The sequence below is a fragment of the Gopherus evgoodei genome, chromosome 7 (assembly GCF_007399415.2).
Source record: "Gopherus evgoodei ecotype Sinaloan lineage chromosome 7, rGopEvg1_v1.p, whole genome shotgun sequence".
Classification (NCBI taxonomy): domain Eukaryota; kingdom Metazoa; phylum Chordata; order Testudines; family Testudinidae; genus Gopherus; species Gopherus evgoodei.
Window position 1 is genome coordinate 1981681 of NC_044328.1, and position 14889 is coordinate 1996569.

Genomic DNA, 14889 nt, shown 5'->3' on the forward strand with positions numbered 1-14889 from the left:
GACTCCAAGGAATTTGCTTAACTTGCAGTAAACACTAAATATAAGAACTGGGATATTGCAGATCACAAAGAAAAACCCTACATTACACCAGACTTACCACACCGATTCCTTTTAAATACACCTCTACCTCGATACAACGCTGTCCTCAGGAGCCAAAAAATCTTACCGCGTTATATCGAACTTGCTTTGATCCGCCGGAGTGCGCAGCCCCGTCCCCCCGAGCACTGCTTTACCGCGTTGTATCCAAATTCATGTTATATCGGGTTGCCTTATATCACGGTAAAGGAGTACAACTTGCTGCATAAATACATGTTCCTGATTCTCTGTTCGATATACATCAAGGCTAGAAGAAATGGTCTTTCTTACCTCCAGAACAGTTATTCAGGTTCATGCTCTACAAATTTTAGTCCAGATCAGGGGTTAGTGATAGGAAAATCAGTGTTTTTAAAATATAAATGTGTTAGTTTAGAATATCAAATCAAAACATTTGTTTTTGTTTTTAAATGCTTTTTTTCAAAGAGCATTCCTGTAGCAAGGAATGCTTATTTAAGGTCATTTTTAGAATACTGTAAACCACATTATATTGGTCCACAATAAAGTAGCTAAACAAACACACAAACCCTAAAACCTTTCCATATTCAAGACAGATATTAGTTGAAACAAGAGACTGCAAAAGCATGTCAGGAGGAAGCAATTACATTTGGAAGCTCTGGGATATTAACGTGGTGTGAAGCCATCCAGGTTCAGAGCAAGCATGGCTTATTCAAGGATAGGAAATTCTATAGAAAAGCTGCACTAATACTTTTGGAACGTTGCATTTTAGATTGTTCTTACCCTAAGTATCTCTTATGTTATTTTCTTTTAGCTGACAATTGCAACCCACATGGTGCTTAAAAGGTATACTGCTAATCTCCCTCCAGAATCTGACAGGCCTTAAAAATTATAATCATGAAACAAGAGTCCACATGGATTCTGAGTAAAATCCATTACTCAAAGAACTGAAGAAGATATAGCTACTATTTCTGATGGACCTTCAGATAAGCAACATGTGCTCCCTACTGGCTCTGTAGCAATGAACTAGTAGTAAACCACCCCTGAAGATGCCTCAAAGTTAAGAAAGCATTGGCAGATTGCTAGGGAGACAGAGCTAATTTGCATTAAACAATGCAGACTGCAGTCACCCTCATTTGCAACACAAACGTGCAGGAAACTATAGGCGTCAGTATGCAAAGCTTCTTCTTGATTCCAATAGCTCTGACCAGGACACAGCATGGGATGTTGGGGCCTATAGTCTCCACATGCTGTATTCTGGCTATCCTGACGCACAAACAAGGAAGCAGGCGGTCAGAGCCATATTGGCTTCTGATGCCTTCAAAATAGGAAAACAGAGATTGAAATAATCTTTTCTGAATTGAAACACACGAGTTCTGGGAGAGATTTCTTTTAGAGTTAGAAAAAAGTTTAAAACTACTAACATGGTAAATGGGGAACTATACAAGCAAGTACTTGAGATTATTCCTTTTAATACCTAGTATTAAGTCTTTAAGAGGAAACACTGTAAACGCAACCTTCATCGAATGACACAGTTTAGGAGGTTAGTCACGACGATGGCTGCCAGTACTAGTTTTTTTTTAGTAATTAAAAATCCAGCAACTTTCATAAAGCTAAATCCAACAATTAAGTATTCTTCAGGCAAACTGGCTAAAATATTTGTTTTTATATTCCACTATGTAAGTGTTCCCTGCTCATGGCAAGTTCTCGTGGCAAAATCCCATTGTTAACACTCTGAATCCCCGCTTTGACTCGCAGCCTACCACCTAGTGCAAGTGCCTGGTTCCTATCTGAGCATACAGGGTCACTAGACATACACAGACATAATCATGAAAAATCTGGAGTTTAAAACTAGATTTGCTGATAGAATATTTTCTGGTATCTAGAACTAATTTCTGCAAGAGTGCTGTTTAAACTGACTTTCTGTGTGTCCTCATGTAAACTGCGCTAATGCTAGCAGCGTTGTAGCCCTGTTTGTTCTCACGATATCAGAGAGACCAGGTGGGTGAGGTCATAGCTTTTATTGACAAACTTCTGCTGGGGAAAGAGACAAGCTTTTGAGCTATGCACAGCTCTTCTTCAGGTCTGAGAAAGGTACTCAGAGTGTCACAGCTAAATACAAGACAGAACAGATTGTTTAGCATAAGTCGTTAACACATTCTAAGAGACCATTTAAGGTGAAGCAGCCCATTAAACAATTAAAACCCACACTTCATGGGGACCACTCCCTGAGAGATATCTTTTCCAAATCCCCTCTTCTGGCCTTCAAGCAATGCCCCCAACCTCACCAAAGGAACGATCATCAGAAGCAAGCTCCTCACAGACCAGGAGACACCAACTCCACAGCAGCACCAGACCCTGCCAGAACAACAGATGAAACACTTGCAGACATACCTCCACTGCTTTTATGATCAATACCCCCAACAACAACTATGTGCATGAAATCAGACAATTACAATGCTCTCCAATGAAATTACACAGAAAAATGATAAAAACAGAAACACCCCATCACGTGTGGGCAAACACTTTTCACAAAACCATCTCTCCATAACTCACCTCTCAGTCCTCATCCTCAGAGGAAACCTAAACTACACCTTCAAAAGACGAGTTTAGGAGCTTAAATTCGTAACTTTTTTAGACACCAAAAATCATGGTTTTAATAAAGACACTGTGACCCACTAACCCCATTTTTTTGTCCTATGACAGCAGAGGTGTTAACAGGCCACTTCACCTTGAATGGCCTCTTAGAATGTGTGTTAACTACTTGTGCTAAACAATCCCTTCCATTTTGTATTTAGCTGCCACTCCTCGGAGGACCTTTCCCAGACCTGAAGAAAAGTTGTGTGTCATTCAAAAGCAAGTCTCTTTCACCAACAGAAGTTTGTCCAACAAAAGATATTGCCTCACCCAGCTTGTCTCTCTCATACTATAAGGCAGTTACAAGTTACCTCTCCATAAGACGTATCGACAATAACTAATGACCCACAATTTATGTCTTCTAAACTGCTAAACATTTTAGTGCTGTGACAGCAATTTGTGCTAGAAGAAAGTACCAAAAAAAAATAAAAATGTAGTAAGTCTTGTCTAATAAAGTTCAGTTTCATTCACTATCCAACTCCCACCCCCGCAAAAAAAAAACCCTTTCAAGGTTGTTGTGTTAAAAGCTCCAATCCCTAAATTAGACTGCAAAAATGCAGATTCTTCATAGCTTCAGGGGAGAGTGAGTTTGCACCTACACTCACACTGCTAGCCACTGAACCCAACAGGAAGGTGAGAGGAAATCTTTTGTCAGATATTAAATTGGCCCAAAGAACCAGCAGTACTGAATTCTAAAATTAATTTTTTTTAAACCTGTCCTGGTTAACAATCAAGCTTTTATTTGGCAGGTGGGAAGAAGGTTTTTTTTTTTGCACAAGGCCCATAATAAAATACTTGTTACTCCAAAAGGTTAAAACCAAAATTAATTGGTAGCAGTTACCAGGAGGCAACTGGTATAAATTTATGCTAAATCAAATAAAATCAATTATTTTAAACAATGGTAGTACGTTGTTTTCCCTTACCCATTCCCTGCAGTACTGGAGCTGGCTGGAGAATGGCTCAGAGAGGTGCTGCCGGCACAAGGACTTTTCTTAGTGGACAGATCAAGCACTCCGTCTGCAGAGACATAAGAATCACTTGAGGAGGAAAAGAAACAGCAGCAAACTGTGATTTCTCTTAGGTAAAATAAACATGTTGGGGAACTAGATGGTACAGTGGCTTAACACACTGGCTTTTCATCACTGGAGGATTGGAGTCACTTCCCAATTTGTTTACACATGGCGGCTTCTTTTTAGTCCTCATCGCAGTCACTACACAGATTGGCAGAGTCTGGCAGAATTGAATTCTCTTTGCTAGGTTAGGAAAAGAACTAGAGCACCAGATAACGTTAACAGTCGATGCATACTGCAGCATCACCAACACAAAAGGTTCCAAAAACAAGAATAAGACTTCCAAAAAATCATGATATCGGCTTCAAAATAAAAGTTAAAAAATTCTTTGCTTTTTGGTCTGACTCTGGATTTCCGGGCCCATGGGGAATTTGCATGGGATAATTCAATCTCAAATGAACACCCAGAAATGCAAGCTCCCTGTTCCACTGCTATGAATGCAACTTTACCTTTCTCTCCTACTCCATGATGAAGTGTCCCAGTGGGGAAGCTGTCAACCTCTCCCTCCACATGCTCCATGCCCCAGAACAGTCTCCTGCTACGATCACATTCTTCTTCCTTTCCACTCCCATGCCTCCCTCCATAATCTCTTGTCCCTCCCACCTCAATCTCCCTCTCTGTTTCCCCACTTCACATACACATTTCCTAACATTAACAAGTTTCCTGACCAGTTCCCAGACCACAGAGAATGGGGAAGCCATCTTTGCGAAGGAAAGCCTGACCTCGATCCCATTGGAAACAATGGGAGACTATGGTTGAAAAATGGGGTTTATGGGCAAGGTAAAGAGGAGAGTCACCACAGCTACTTGCCCATCTATGTCTAGCTTGAATAAGTACCGTCAATTCTTATGTTCATGATGAAACATATTAAAATGCAGGCGAGTTCTCAGGTTGTCTCAAACTGCCCATGCGACATATATGTATTTTGTTTTATTTCCCAACCCCCCCTCTTTCAGCACACTGTTTTATACACTCTGCTTGGAAATGTAGCATAATCCAAATTTAAGTAAACAGGCTTCTAGTTTTAAATGCAGCAATACCCAGACACAATGTGTTTATAGAAGTACACTAATACAGTGAAACAGCATTCCCTCCTCAAGCAAATATACTACAGACTGGTCTATACTGGGAATTTACATTGGCATAACTGCGTTTCTCAGGGGTGTGAAAAATCCCCTCCCACCCCCCAAGAGAGATGTAGCTATACTGATCTATCCCCTGGTGTAGGCAGTGCTAGGTCGATGGAAGAATTATTAGCTACCACCTCTTGGGGAAGTGGCTTCCCAGCAATGACAGGAGAACCCTCCCATTGGTGTAATTAGTGTCTACACTAAAGTGCTACAACACTGCAGCTACACCACTGTCATGTTTTAAGTGTAGTCATGGAGCATGACTGCTTCAAAGGAAGCCACATCCAACCCCCCTCTGTCAGGACAGTCACCACGACATGAAGAGCCTTTGAGAGTGAGGGGGATCCTTCAGAGTGTTCCCCTTCATTAGCCACAAGAGGATAGCAATGAATAATCTAATTTCCCCCTACACTCCTTCAAAACAAAGATATACCAAAATGGCATCACTGGAATTGCTCCAAGAGTCTGTTAAATACATCATTACAACAGGGTTTTTTGCCACATTCATTATCTGTCATGTGGCAATGTAAACTATAATACATACTTGTATGGATTCATCACATAACTGCAAATAATTATGGAATGACAACACGCATGCACCCAGTAAAAGCATTATGAACATTTATAAATTCACTTGAAGTTTTTCTATATCTTGGCAGATAAAAACAACAAAAACAATTCATCCATTTTCTGAACAACCTATCAATAAATACTTTTGTTTTTCAGCACACATTTCTGTAATTAAAAGAGCTAAGACAAAAACCCTCTGTAACAGTCTTTTAGGAGAGGGACTAGGAGGAAAAACAGACCTTGTAATGACCTGAATAGTTGAACTCATTTCTCTATAATTTTGCAAGAAGATCCATTCACGTGATTAAGATTTTTATACCAAATTTAGCCCAGAGCAAACTTCTGTTGGCTGAGTTACAATGTACTGACACTACCACAATCTTCGTTACAGCAGCTCTTTGCTGCCATGTTTAACTTAAGAAGTGACATTATCATTTACAGTAAGTGACATTAATGGTATTTGTTCACGACACTGTTTCCAGGATGTGTTTTGTTTTAACCTTCTTACCAAAACCTCCATAAATGTCTCTCTCACAATGAATATTAGAAAGACGTCTGCAGTACCCAAAATTAATTGTACATAAAAATAGCTAAAGGCTTTAAACATGAATCCTTGATAGCAGGTGTATTTAAAGGCAGTGATTTTGAAAATAACCTTTCCCAATATGGGGTACCCAGGCCCACTCTATTTTTCATGTGATCATTTCAGACATCTTTCATTAACAATTCTCACAAAATTCAAAGGGTTACTGTGAATCATATCAGTCCTCTTAAAAGCTCCTCTGCATTGGACACAATTATCCCCTCTATTCAATACTGTTTCAGGAATGAAGAGACAAAATGTTCAGATACTACAATGCTGTTCGGAGAATTTGTTCTTTAAAAGCAGTTTGACAGAAAGCAAGGTTATCCATTTGGCACAAGCTCTGCAGCACTGCACTATAGATGATATTCAGTCTGTACTCTGCAAAGTATTTTTTATGTACAAAAATAAACTTCTGCTAAATATATAAACAAGGAAACTATTGTATAATTCAGGGGTTCTATTTTTTAAATCCTGCATTCACCAAGCAACGTGCCATACAGTAACTAGCATTTCAAAAAAATACTGCTTCTAATCCAAGCCAAACACAATTCAGGACTACTGTTCTGACCAAATAAAATAAGATAACATTATACATAAAGCTTCCTAACTCTCTGATCTTGCCTTATCAGCAGGTACATAAACAAACACACTACACATGTTCATAGCATAGCTCTCCTTGTAACAGTACCCTTGTTGCTAGAGACAGTTGAGAGCCTTGTCAACTCCTCTCCTCCTCTTGCATTAAACGCACATAGATTTTTATAGTCTCCAATTTTTCAGCAACTTCCTTCTCCCACCCCATCACATCCAATCAGTCACTACATTATGCACTGCATTATGGGGTCTACAACTTTGCCATTCTGTGTTTCATTTAATAGTTTACACTTCTAATTCTTCCCTGCTTTGTGCCAACAATGCCTCTAGCATATTGGAACTGAATGCAAGATACTTTTGGTAATAGTCATACCTTGTTCACTAGGTTCTGACTGAGACTTTCTGACAGTAAGGTCCAGAGGTGAGTCTTGGTCAGCCATGAGAAGTTTGCTGAGCACAGGGTTCTGAGCAGTTGCAGCCGAGGGAGAGGAGGCGACCAGAGATGCTTTCAGCAGGCTTTGGTTCTTTGTGCTATTGGGCTGGCTGGAGTCCTGAGTAGAGCTATTTTTTGAGGTATATTCAGCAGCAAACTGTCGGATCATTCGCTGCATGATCTCCCGGGCCACTAGGGGAATATTGGGGTCAGAGACCCCAGGACTGTCTGTAAACATTAGAGACTTTTTTAAAGGAAGAATTTTACAAGTAAAACTTTGAAATCAAAACATTACATTTCATTCTCTAGATTTTCTTAACGATGCAATACTTCCTTCCAGGAGACACAACTTATTCTTAAGATACCTACATAACAAAAAGTGTTGCTATTTATAACATAGATCCTTAATATAACAACATTCCTACAAGATTTAAGTAATATTCCCTAAACTTTTTTTTCCAATACGTATATCCCACGGACCTTTGAGAGGGCTTGGGGGTGGAAGGAGAACCAGAATCATGAAGGAAAATGTTCAGTAATAATTTTAAACAGAAGTTTGTTACAAAAAACAGAACAGGTTTACAGTGGAAGAGTGGAGTAACTTACCTGGTTACCTGGAGTATGTTAGAATACAGATATTCAGGCCTGCCTGTACAGGTCTATACTTTAAGAACTTAGGTGTATTTTTATCACTTAGCTAGTTACAGGGGTATAAAAACAAAAAAATCAAAAATCACACTCTGCCTGTGTCTGGGCCTTCTCTCACTAGGAGAGTCTGAGGCCTTGTTCTTAGGCTAAGCAGCAGGGGCAGCCATAAGCTGGGAAGCCAATGGTCACATTCTCACAATCCCAAACCCCTCACACTGAAATAAGGTGGGGGTTAGGCTGTTAGAAAACAATCCTTCCTGATAGTGCCAATCACCACCAGATAAAGAAACAGATCTGAGGATGGTTAAAGAAAACCTAGTTTGATAGCAGCTTGTCTGGCAAGAAATCACTTATTAGTGGTTGTGAAACCCTCATTTCTGTATGTTTTATCTTTATGGCCCCCACTTTTCTATTGTTAATCTGTCTGGTTCGCTAATTGTTTCTGTCTGCTGTATAATTAATTTTTCTAGGTGTAAGTTAATTAAGGTAGTGGGATATAAATGGTTAGAGATTTATGTTACATTAGGATTGGTTAGTTAAATTTCAGTAAAATTATTGGTTAAGATACAGCTGAGAATATTACTATATAAACTGGGGTCAAACAGGAAGTGGGGGGAAGGAAAATTGGAATCATGTTTGCTGGGGGGGGAAACGGGAACAGGGACACAGGCAAGGCTCTGCGGCGTCAGAGCCAGGCAGGGGGATGCAGGGTAAATGCTCTGTGGCGTCGGAGCCGGGCAGGGGGACGCAGGGTAAACGTTCTGCAGCGTCATGGCCAGGCACGGAGACGCGGGGTAAACGCTCTGTGGCATCGGAGCCGGGCAGGGGGACACGGGGTAAACGCTCTGTGGCATCGGAGCCGGGCAGGGGGACACGGGGTAAACGCTCTGCGGCATCAAGGCCAGGAAGGGGGATGCAGGGTAAACGCTCTGCGGCATCACGGCCGGGAAGGGGGACATAGGGTAAAAGCTCTGTGGCATCGGAGCCGGGGAGGGAGACGCAGATAAACGTTCTGCGGCGTCACGGCTGGGAAGGTGGGACGCGGGGTAAACGCTCTGTGGTGTCGGAACCGGGAAGGGGCATGTGGGTAAACGCTCTGCGGTACCACAGCCAGGAAGGGGGACGCGGGGTAAACGCTCTGTGGTGTCGGAGCCAGGGAGGGGGATGCGGGTAAACATTCTGCGGCGTCACGGCCAGGAAGGGGGATGCGGGTAAACGCTCTGCGGCGTCGGAGCCGGGGAGGGGGACACGGGTAAACTCTCCGTGGCGTCACGGCCGGGAAGGGGGACGCGGCGTAAACGCTCTGTGGCATCAGAGCCGGGGAGGGGGATGTGGGTAAACGCTCTGCGGCATCACGGCCGGGAAGGGGACACCGGGGAACAGACCCTATCTGCATATAGAGATAAGCCCGACTGGTGTGAAGGGCTTTGGAATATGCTTGTTTATTGGGGTTAGTTTCCAAATATCGCATTGTTTGCACTTCAGACTTCTAGTCTTCAGCTTTCTGTCTGCATGACAAGAACCAGGGGAGAGGGTGAAGGGAAGCCCTCTAACAGAGTAACTTCCCTAAAAGCACAGTGGTACCCAATAAATATCCCCATGAGTGGGGCCCTATTTCTCTGAGCCACAGACTCCAAAGGGATTCCATTTAAAAGCCAAGCGAAGTTCTAGGAATCCTTTCCACCTCTTCCTACCATCACTGCAGCATGAGGTTCAATACTGAGTGAAGTCCTCTAATACGAAAGGTGCTGAATAAAAACTAAACACTGTTTTTAAAATAGGTGCTAAGCAACTAATAAGGAATGTGATATGGGGAAAATCAGGAATACATTATTTATTTATTTATATTAAAACACACTAGTGTTTGTACAGGGCATATCACAACAAAAAAGTTCTGTCTGGGGGTTTGCGGACTAGTTCAATACTGATACATTTTAAAATATTATTATTGTTTTAGATTAATCATGCTTTGTGGACAGGCAGCAGATCCACAACTACTGCATCAGACCAACTAAGAAGTCCTGCTACACCAGCTCACAGACACACCCTTGTGTTTAATTTGGCCACAGAACAAGTACTCCTGGTGATTTCTGAAGCTTTTAAGACTTGATTTTCATTATATTATCGTATGTAATATTCAGATAAGCCTGTGCAACAGAAAAACAAGTTTTTAAAACTTCAAAAAGGGCTACTTGTAGCCAATGTAATGAATCTTCAAATGGAGAAAAAAATAAAAATAAAACAGTAAGTGCTCATTTCCCCTTAATAGCTGCAATCTGTTTTAGCTGTCTGCCTAGGTTAAAATGTTTTGGTTCCAGAGAAAAAGGAGAGGGAGGTAATATTATGTGCTGCATATTTCAATGGATAGACTGTTGCAAGCTTTTCTCTCCCACTGCCTTTTTTTATCATCTCTTGTATTAACAATAAAAGATTCATGGGGCAAGAACCTGCCATTTTATTTGTCTGTAAAATACCAGAATGTGGACTTGAACCAGGGTGGATAAAAACCATTGATTTAAAAAATAATACATGATTTTTTTTTAAAATTTAAATCAGATTTTTTTATAAAATGCTTTTTGAGGGAAAAACCTATATAAAGATAGTTCGAATTAAGATACATTATAGCGCAAAAGATATCTCATCATGGAATAGGGATTATAAATTCTAGTTCTATAGTCTGAGACACTATATTCATGTCATGTTTAAGAAAAGTTTTGCAAACGAGTTCCAATAGTTGATGGATTAGGGACCCAATCTTATGGGGTTCCAGGGGCTTCTGTATAGATTATTTAAGTTAATCTTTCTATCTACTCAATGGGACTCAGTGCTCAGTCTAGAACATGGGTTCTCAAACTGGGGGTCGGGACTCCTCAAGGGGCCGCGAGGTTATTTCATGGGAGATTGCAAGCCGTCAGCCTCCACCCCAAACCTTGCTTTGCCTCCAGCATTTATAATGGTGTGAAATATATGAAAAAAAGTGTTTTTAAATGTATAAGGGGGGGGAGTCACACTCAGAGACTTGCTGTGTGAAAGGGGTCACCAGTACAGAAGTCTGAGAACCTCTGGTCTAGAAGATACCATCAGAGATGCTTAATTTTGCAGTTCTCAAACTGTGGATTTGTGTCTCCAGAAGTAACATGCTTGTTAACAGCAAAAATGTTTTTAAATAAACAAACAAACAAATAAATAAATAAATAAATAAAATATAGAGGTGAAAAATAACAGACCTCACACCTATTGTCCCTTTGCACATTTGTGTACACAGGGTCAATCCCTTACCTTCTCTAAAAGTGCAAAGTTTCAAAAAGTTAACTGAATAGAAGATCGTTGGGGGGGTGGAATAGATCTGGACAAGGTGAAGTCGTCTGGGGACAGGCAGTAGAAACAAAAGTGAAACTGTTTGAGCAGCATATTCCAAAAGTCTTGAGGTCTTTCTGAGTGTAGCCTTCATTGATTTGAGATCTACTATACCGTTCTTCTCACTAGAAGTGAAAACCTATAATGGCAAAAGGCCATAAAAGAGACCCAGTTTGGGAATATTTTAATGAAGTTCCTCTACTATGTAAGACAGTAATGCGTGCAAACTGCAAACAGCGCAACAAAAATGCAAGGCCTGGTTGCCCGAATGAAATAACATCATGAGAAGTGTTCTTTCCCAGGAGGAAGCTGCTTGAAGATGATGAAAGGAACATGTCTGAATATGCAGGATCTTCAGGTTGGTAAACTTTTTTATTTCATACTTCTTTCTTAAGGATTGCGCGTCTTCCTTCTGGACTATTCTTGAATTCTCATGTTTGAGCAAAAAATATAGTTGTTACTCTATGGTACTATCATTTTAGATTAAGTTGTGAGAAAAAATAAACAGCTGAAATAGACAGATCTTCCTTTTACAATTTCACCTTTAAAGTAGTACTGAGTGTCAGGGAATGCATTGAGTGATACTAAATGAGCAGTATAGTAATAATAATAATTCAACAACTGCACTGACTTATTTTGTTTATGAGAATCCATCCTCAATAAACAGAATTCTGAAGACCATCCACCTTCAAGATCACCATCATTTTCTATAGTTTCAGAGTTATCTGCCAATGATAAGAGTTTCTGTCACATCATGTATGTCGCATAGCCACAGTATATCACCTGTAGCAAAAAGGAAAAAAATCTCCATCATCCAGAAACAACATAAGTTCGTGATAAGAACCAGCATATTACAAAAAGAGGCAAATGATGAAAAAATTGCCTGGTTTGTTTATGCAACAAATTCTCCTTTCCGTATGATTGAGAACCCACACTTCATTAACATGGATCAGTCATTCAGACCAGGATACAGTCCACCCAACAGAGCAGGTATCACAGGCAAATTGCTGCATAAAGTGTATGAAAGAGAAATTGAGCAATGTGCAAAAGGTCTAGAGGGTGAAATTGTTAACCTGAGTCTTGATGAGTGGAGCAATGTCCACAATGATCCTGTTGTATGTGCTTGTGTGACAACAGAAGGCGGCAATGTCTTCCTTACAGAAACAACTGATACATCAGGAAATGCACATGCAGCAGAATACTTACAAGAAGTAGCAGTAAAAGCTATAACAAATTGTGAAAAAAAAAATCAAATGTCTAGTACGCAAATGGATCCAAGATGAGAAGAAATTCCCAAGCTAATAGCATACGGTTGCAGTGCTCATCTGATGCACCTCCTGGTCAAAGACTTCAGTGTTCCAGAAATAAAGACTAATGTTGAAATTGCAAAATACTTCTATAACAACCACTTTGCAGCAGCTGCTCTGAAAAAAAGTGGGAGGAACCAAGCTAACTCTCCCACAAGACGTGCAACGGAACTCAGCAGTGGACTGTTCTGAGCACTATATCAAGAACTGGCCTAATCTGATGACAGTTTGTGAACAAAACTGTGAAAAAATAGATGGCCCTGTCACAGCCAAAGTTCTCAACACTGGGCTTAAGAGAAATGTTGAACACATGCTGAGTACCCTGAAGCCTGTTTCTGTAGCCTTGAACAAAATGCAGGGAAATAGCTGTTTTATTGCTGATGCTGTTGAAATTTGGAAGGAACTGAGTGAGATGTTAAAAAGAGAAATATGCAATGAGAGAGTGAAATGACAAGCATTAAAATAACGAACGGGACAAGCACTGTCTCCAGCTCCTTTTCTTGAAAATATTCTCAATACTCCACACCAGGGTCAAACCTTAACTGCTGAAGAAGAGGAGTTGGCTATGACATGGCCATCCAGCAACCACCCCTCCATGATGCCAACTATAACAAACTTCAGAGCTAGGGGTGAGCCATTCAAGAAACTTATGTTTGCTGCTGATGTTTTAAAGAAAGGCACACCAGTGACCTGGTGGAAGTCATTTAAGCACTTGGATTCAGAGACTGTTGAAGTGATAATCTCACTTTTAACAGCAGTAGCTTCTTCTGCCGATATAGAAAGAATATTTCTTCCTTTAGACAATTTCATTCCAAACTGAGAAATCGTTTGGGACCTGAAAAAGCAGGAAAGCTTGTTTTTCTTTTCCAGATTATGAACAAACAGGAAAATGAAGGCAAGGACGACTGAGTTAGCTGCAGAAACCAATATTTTAAGTTTCTGATGTTGACCTGGCTGAAATCATCGATTTAAATTTTTTTAATAGTTCATTTAACTATTTAATTAAAAACAATTTTAACAAAACAAACTTGATTTTAAAAAACTTGAATGTTTAACTAAATTCAAAAATTCCTATGCTTGTTTTATTAAAATATTATAAGCAAGGCCGGTGCAACCATTTAGGCGGACTAGGCGGTTGCCTAGGGCGCCGAGATTTGAGAGCACCAAAAAGTGCCCCCAAATTTTTTTTTTTAATGGTTGAGCATCCGCTGCTGCTGGGAAAAAGAGGGAGTCTGAGCCGCCGCGGCAGCTGGCAGTCCAGGGTGTCCCCTGGGTCAGGGCGCCGCCATGGCAGCCCGCAGTCCAGGGTGTCCCCTAGGTCAGGGCGCCTCTGCGGCAGCCCGCAGCCCAGGGGCGGGGGTCCCGTGGCCCAGGGAAACACCGGGCTGCCGGCTGCCACGGAGGTGCACTGACCCTGGGTCAGGGCGCCACTGCGGCAGCCTTCAGTCCAGGGTGTCCGGAAGGGGCGGCAGGCAGCTCCCGTGGAGCTGCCGCAGTCGTGCCTGTGGACGGTCGGCTGCTCGCGCAGCTCCGGTGGACCTCCCGCAGACACCACTGCAGCAGCTCCACCGGAGCCGTGGGACCAGCGCGCGGGGCAGCGAAATTGCCGTCCGTCTAGGGCGCTCAAAACCCTAGCGCCGGTCCCGATTATAAGGCTGCAGTTGAGGAAAAAACCCACAATACATAATGTTGTTGTTTTAGTTAAATAAAACAATTTAAATGTCTGTCTGGTGATGTTCTCCTCCTAATACAACTTGGCAAGAAAATCCTCCAAATATTGATGATTAACCTGTTGAACTGGAGATAGTTTACCTCCCAATGACTTCATAAGTATCTGCTTCAATTACCTTTGGTAAATGAAATAACCAAACAATCATTCATTTTCTGACACAGCTGTAAAACTAATCTGAAAAGTTTCCAAAATAAATCACTTTAAAAATGTATAGTGTGTACCTTCTAAAAATGAAACCTACATCGACTTCTGAGTTGTGAAAAATATGTATTAAGGTTATAACAACAAACAAGAATGCACTTTTATGTAGAAATCCATGATTAAATCAAGTCTTCCTGACTAGTAATTTAAATAATAATTTAAATCTCCTTCTTTAGAGGTTTTTAAGGTCAGGCTTGACAAAGCCCTGGCTGGGATGATTTAGTTGGGGATTGGTCCTGCTTTGAGCAGGGGGTTGGACTAGATGACCTCCTGAGGTCCCTTCCAACCCTGATATTCTATGATGCATATAGCAAGCCACAATCTAACCCTAAATAAATAATACCAACAACATCTTACTCCCTGTGAAGTTTAGTTCACTATACAATCACATTTCACAATCTTATACTGGTATAATAGTCTTAAACTTCTGAAAGATTTATGTAAATATTTAACGTATTTCTGTACATTATACTAGCCCTTCATGGAAGTTTTCCTGTTAAGGGCAGGGCACAACAAGAGTTTATCGTTGGCCGAGTTGTACCTAAGATTTTAGGTACTTAATATACAGGCAAC

General features: G+C 41.0%; 1 protein-coding gene across 1 annotated transcript in view; it reads right to left on the reverse strand.

The window, feature by feature from the left end:
* The window catches only part of LCOR (ligand dependent nuclear receptor corepressor), a 97761-nt gene that overhangs the window by 10168 nt on the left and 72704 nt on the right, over nt 1-14889 (reverse strand). The window contains exons 7-8 of the mRNA XM_030571084.1: nt 7012-7299; nt 3612-3705 (exon numbers count right to left, since the gene is read on the reverse strand). Of these exons, the coding sequence (XP_030426944.1) occupies nt 3612-3705; nt 7012-7299 (382 nt within the window). The remainder of the gene's footprint in view (nt 1-3611; nt 3706-7011; nt 7300-14889) is intronic.